Source organism: Teleopsis dalmanni, chromosome 1 (assembly GCF_002237135.1).
Source record: "Teleopsis dalmanni isolate 2A chromosome 1, ASM223713v2, whole genome shotgun sequence".
Taxonomy (NCBI): Eukaryota; Metazoa; Arthropoda; class Insecta; order Diptera; family Diopsidae; genus Teleopsis; species Teleopsis dalmanni.
Genome location: NC_051846.1, coordinates 460,984 through 467,609, shown reverse-complemented (window position 1 = coordinate 467,609; position 6,626 = coordinate 460,984). Strand labels below are relative to the sequence as shown.

Genomic DNA, 6,626 nt, shown 5'->3' with positions numbered 1-6,626 from the left:
AATTTCAAAAATAATAATAGAATTGTAAATTCACTTCGTAGTTTGTAAAGCTAAATGTAGCTCTTACTTTATGTATTAAATACTTAAAAATTTTAAATTGTTTTATTTGAATATGAAGCTGTCTTCAAATATGAACTTTTTAGATTCTAAGCTGTAAGGAAAACACTTTCAAAAGCTTATGTAGTCAATTGATATAAAAGTCTTTCAAATTAAGAAGCCTCCGCGCTTACGCACTTTACTCTACTCTATAGCTAACAACTCTAACAGAAGCATGATTTTTATCAATCCAATGATTATAACATAATTAATTTTTTTGTTATAATCTACAGTGAAGAATTATTTGCATTCCTCACATACAAAACAGCAGGCATTAAGGGAACTTTGAAGCACTTCTATTGTTTGTTTCTGGTTTTTTTAAAAACTCAGTTAAAATTCTTTGGAGTTCACAGTTTGAATGACTTAACTTTTTTATATTAAAATGAGTTAACACTTCAAATTCGAAAGACACAAACATTAAGAGCAATATGTACTGTCATTAAGTGCCTTCAAAGATTTTAAACTGATATAGCTAAGAGTTGATTGATCAGGTTTATATATGATTTCGTTTAGTGAGTTTTACGGACCAAAAATTTATGAAATTACAATTTGATTAACATACATATTATGTTTTTAATGATAATTGTCGAGAATTAATTGTTAACAATAATTTTCAATTAATATTGAACTAATCATAATACTAAATTTTGCCTGATTTAGTATTTTTTATTTCAATTTCATGTGATATCATAAGTTTCAAATTAATAAGTTAATGAATTGTGAACAATTTTTAAAATTTTTATAAATAAATATAATAATGATTGTCAAAAATGTTACCAATATAAGTTAATTAATTGTTAATAATTTTTAATATGTTAACAATACAACAGTGTAAATTATATTATATATTAATTAATAAAACTATTACAATGTATTAATTGTAAACAATACAATTAACATGTTTAAACTTGCACGATTACGTTAATTGTTAACATTAATTGCTAGCAATTAATTGCTAGTTAATTAATTGCTTACATTTTTTTAACTGAGAAATACAATTAATATATTTATCCTTACCCGATTTTCTATTTTTTTGATTTCAATTTCATGATTATAAGTTTAAGGTAAATAAGTCAATAAGTTAATTAACTGTAAACAATTACTGTAAACAATTAATGTATATATCTTTCTGTGACTTTGAATTTCTTGAATTCAATTTTATGTTTATAAATTTAAAAATATTGAAATTAAAATTTAACAATTAAAAGTAAAAATATTATTAATTAATTCAATTATTCTACAGCTGGTTTATGATTTCGTTCTAATATAAACATAACAAGTGAATTTGTTAATAAAACTTTCACAGCAAAGAAACAGAACTCCAGAAAAATGTGCGAACATAAAAAGTTAAGTATGGCTTTGGGTCAATTGTTTAAGGTACGCTGACTCTGAGCTTCAAATTTGGCAGAACACCAGTTCGATTCCTGGTACTTGCAATTTAAAAAAATTATTTACGAATAATTAAATACAAGAATTATTTCCAAGATCCCTGATGATGTGTATTTGACAGTACTTGAAACAGCTGTATGGTCAGCCAAAAATTAAATTAATTAAAATAATATAAAATGTATTTTTGTTGTTATAATTCACTACTGTTCGGAAAACCACTTTATAAAAATATCTTTTAAAATAATGCTACTATTATTAATATTCAATTATTAATATTAGTTAATATTAGTTCAGTTATTAATATTCAATAAAAATATTGCATAAGTACGTGACACATACGTGATATTAAACTCATATACGCAACCTGCAACAGGTGTCTTAACTATTTGTGTCATGACTACAACACAATTTATGATTTTATACAATAAGTGAATGTTGGCAACTCTATTTACGTGCATATTGCTTGTTTTTAGCTCGTGTGCCCCGCATTTCTGCTCATTCGATTGTGCCTCCAAGGGAGTTGTTACTTAACAATGCTTGGCATTTGTACGGTGGTGTCGATTCCAGTTGGTTTTTGTGGTAATTGCGTACGCACTTGCGAAATAAAAAGTCATTACTTGATCAATAAAAAACCTAAAAGAAAAAGGCTACAAATTAGAAAGTGTCGTGACTAGTTTTTCATAAGTAAAAAGCAACAACAAACATGGCAAACAAGCTACACAGTGGTATACATCATGCAACGCTGCGGTCGCTGCAAGAGTGCGGCTGTGAAATAACGCCACATAATCTTATGTATCCTTTATTTCTTATCAACCAAGATGATGCAGTGGAGCCTGTGGGCAGCATGCCTGGCATAATGCGTATGGGTCTGAATAAGTTACGTGCACACCTTACACCTTTAGTGGCAAAAGGTTTAGGCTCGGTTTTACTATTCGGTATTGTGGATTCAAGTATGAAAGATGATGTGGCCACACATGCGGATTCAGAAAAAAATCCTGTAATGCGTGCTGTGCCGCAACTCCGTCAATGGTTTCCAGATCTGCTTATAGCCTGTGATGTGTGTTTGTGTCCGTATAAGAAAGATGGACATTGCGGTATATTTGGTGAGGGCGGCATTGATAACAAACGGAGTATTGCACGCTTGGCTGAGGTGGCTGTGAATTATGGACGTGTAGGTGCACAAATTGTGGCACCATCTGATATGATGGACAATCGTATTGGTGCCATTAAACAGGCTCTGGTTGCTGCAAATTTAGAAAATCGTGTATCTTTACTCTCGTATGCAGCGAAGTTTGCGTCAAATTTTTATGGTCCATTTCGTGATGCAGCGCAGTCCAAACCAGCTTTTGGTGATAGGCGTTGTTATCAGCTGCCGAGTGGTTCTAAGGGCTTGGCAATGCGTGCAGTGCAACGTGATGTACAAGAAGGTGCTGATATGCTAATGGTTAAACCTGGTATGCCTTATTTGGATATACTGAGAGCAACAAAAGACACTTATCCGCACTATCCACTGTTTGTATATCAGGTGTCGGGTGAATATGCGATGCTTTACCATGCAGCACAAAATGGTGCTTTCGAACTTAAGTCTGTGCTAATGGAAACAATGAAAGGATTTAGGCGTGCTGGCGCTGATTGCATCATAACTTACTTCACACCGTTGCTATTGGAGATACTTGAGGACTTGAAGTGATACCGAAGTTATTTGCTCATCAATAGAAGTTTAAAGTCCAACTTTTTTTTTTTATGGAAACCTACATTTCATATTGATATGAGTTAATTTTGTTGAGCTGGTTTCTTTCTGGAAATTCAAAGGTTTTAATAATTCATTAATATTAAGTTTTGTTTTTATTTTATTTAATTATTTTTTGTTTTTGCAATAATATCTTTATACAATGAACGATTTTTTAAGTGACGGCAACTGGAATTTTTTATATATAGTTTTTTATTAGATATTTTACATTAAAAAATAGTTAATTTTAATTAAGTGCTTAGCTTTTGTTATTTCAAATTGAATATATGGTATTAAAATTTTCTTTTTAATCGTGTTGTAAATGTAATTATTATAATTGCAATAGAATATTTAATTATTTCTAAAAAAAGTGCAAAAGGTGTCTCCAGAACAAAACTACAACATGTAGTTCGACAATAATTTATTTAAAATATGTTTAACAGAATTTTGCAATACATTATGTCCCCAATTTGTTAGAAATATGCAAATAAATTAGTTAACACAGTGGACTAATAGGCCTAAGTGCATCCTTTGATTCGACGGCATAACCTAAATTTAATTAACATATAATAAAGTTATTTATAAATTATTTTTAAATAGTGTTTACCATAAATTCAATATAAAAGTTAGTTATTATTACAGTCATGTTACTCTTAAATCTATAAAGACTGAGATGAGTATCTGTTATTTGCTAGGAACCAGAGATCGACACTAGGTCGTCTCAAAAAGTTATGTAGCTCCACAGCGTTTTTTTTTTTAAAGCCAAATAATATTCTGGAATGTTTACCATTTCACTGCTAAAACCTAAGTAACTTAACCAGATCGCATAGCTAAGTGTAGCAAAACTTCACCTTTTTTTCAATACCTTTTTTTTCAATACTTCACCTACTCAATAAACAATATCAGAGAACAGTAATGAAGCATATTTCATAGCTTCTATTATTATTGTAGCTCGCAATTATCTATAAAGCAGATAATATGAAAGAAATCACAAAAAACTATACATGGGTTAGGATATGGAATATGTATTGGTAGTGGGCAAGGGGTTGGGATTATTTAGGAGTAAAAACGGATTGGGGGACTTTGTTACTTCTAGTACCAGGTATTTGATTTGTATATACTTCTTTCTTTCTTTACATTTATGTTCTCTAACAATGCATCTTATCATGCTCAAATAATTTTACCATAAAGCTTACTAGCTTTCGTAACTTCTAGTGACAGTTATTTTAATCCAACTATACACACTATTTAAAACACCTTTATGTGGTCTATTATTAAAAGATTTTGAGGTATATCATTTTATAATCCTATTACTTAACATTTTCTTTTGTATAAAAATATGGAATAAATGCTTATATTGTTAAAAATCTTTTCGCAACAAATAAGGAATATCAATTTTAAATTAATTATGTTATAACATTATATATATATTGGGACAGTGATGTCCACAACTTCTTAATACGCGGCTAAGACCATTAACAATCATTACCATAAGCTTAGTTCTTAAAAGGTTTAAGTTATATTTTTACCAAGTTTAATAACTAAATTTAATATTAGCACTCGTTCTTTGATGCTCATTTTTAATAATACTCTATAAATCTATAATCTATAAATGACCTTATAGATTATTACTATAGTTTCTTTAAGATTCTAACCAGAACGGCGGAGATACTGCATAATGGTTTTATTTGTTAAACTAGTAGTTAATAATTAAGTGAACTGCTTTTTGTAAAATATTTAACAACATATAATAAACGATAATAGATGTTAGTACCTATATTTGGACCCATCCCCTGTTCCAAATATGGCCAGGTTTCTGCGGCTGAATCCAACTTAACATTCAATTTCATTCCACCCAGCAAATCGTCTTCCCCACATTCTCTTCTCTCTCGCTCTCCCCCAACCATTGCCCTACCCATGTAATCGTCTTGTATATCCTTTCATATTATATGCTTATAGGTCCCAGCGGAATACAACAACAACAACAACATTGTGTCTATATAAAAGTTCTACAGTTAAATACTTCAATCATAGTCATATACATAAGACTTAGAGTTAGTTTTACAATTTTCAGTTAAGTTACTTACCCTTAATTATTTAATAATGAGTGCTACGTTGGCACCACAAATAATACACTTAAGTTTGAATTGTAAAATTGACGCTTAACAATATCTATCCGTTCCTTTAAGTATGTCTCGAGTTAAGTATATGGTAACTCCTCTTTGAAGCCATAGTTTGCGATATTATTTTTTAATGTTAACTAAAGATTATAACTTCTAATAGAGAATAAATTTTCATTAGAATAAATAAATAATTTCAGTAAATAAAAAAATGTAATATAAAGGTTTCATAATGTGACTTGGTTAATACTATATATAAAGTTAAAACTACTCTTATGTGTTATAAAATTAGTTTATATATAACATAATCAAAATTAAAGACAATAAAATTCAATCAATAGAACATTATTTAAAACTTTACAAACATATATGTATGTAAGCATATATAGACATTTCTAATAATAATGAAGTAATGTCTTCCATAATAGAACAAAGCTGTTTATATACCATCGAACAAACTAAACGTAATGAAAGACTGATAATTCTTTGAAATGAAAATAGTTTTCGCTTCGATTACAATTTCATGGTTACATAGTGCTCTAACGTAATACAACATAGAGTAGTGGCCGGCCGGCCTTCAAAACGTTATCAGTTTCATGTGCAAAATTCAATATCATCGTTTTTTCCCCAAATTGGTATATGATTTCCTGCAAGTCACAGTTCCTAATCTACATACAGATTTTCTACTTACCGAAAAAAAGTATAAAAATATTTTAAGCTTAGCAAAATGTTTATCACCATACGAATTTGGTATTCCCTACGTCATCGGTAGAATGTGGAATAGCTCATAAAAATTCTTTTTCTAAAATTTAATAAAAAAATCTGTTTAATTGTTAATATTGCTTTATTGTTTAGCACTTGTGTTAAATTTTTATTTTATTTATTATTAATTTTATATCAAAGATTATATATATTTTTTAAACGGCTAAAATGTACTTACTTGTATGTGAAATGGATGTAATAAATATTTTAACATATACGAATATTTAATTTTTGTTTTAATTCTGTAAATGTGTTAATGAGTTTTAACCTTGAGTTATTGACTTAAGTTGGGTTCAAAATTCTATGAAAAAAATTATGTATGCGCAGTTTTTGTACTCTGAGAATATTTAAGCAAGCACGATCGTTTGTTTTATGAAAGAAACTCAATGGCATTCATCAAAATATATAAATATATTTATTGAATTTTTACGAAATTGTTTAAACATTTTAATAAAACTCTGTTTTAACTTAAATTTAATTAAAATTTATCTATTTTATTTAAAAGTATATATAGATCAGTATATGAATAA

The 6,626-nt window shown here is 28.7% G+C and overlaps 1 protein-coding gene across 1 annotated transcript; it reads left to right on the top strand.

Annotated features, from left to right (window-relative positions):
• The first annotated feature begins 1,941 nt into the window (after positions 1–1,941).
• On the top strand, positions 1,942–3,377 carry LOC119668477 (delta-aminolevulinic acid dehydratase-like). The gene has a single exon (XM_038077989.1). The coding sequence runs from the start codon at positions 2,189–2,191 to the stop codon at positions 3,173–3,175; it is 987 nt and encodes a 328-aa protein (XP_037933917.1). The 5' UTR covers positions 1,942–2,188; the 3' UTR covers positions 3,176–3,377.
• The last annotated feature ends 3,249 nt before the right edge of the window (positions 3,378–6,626 follow it).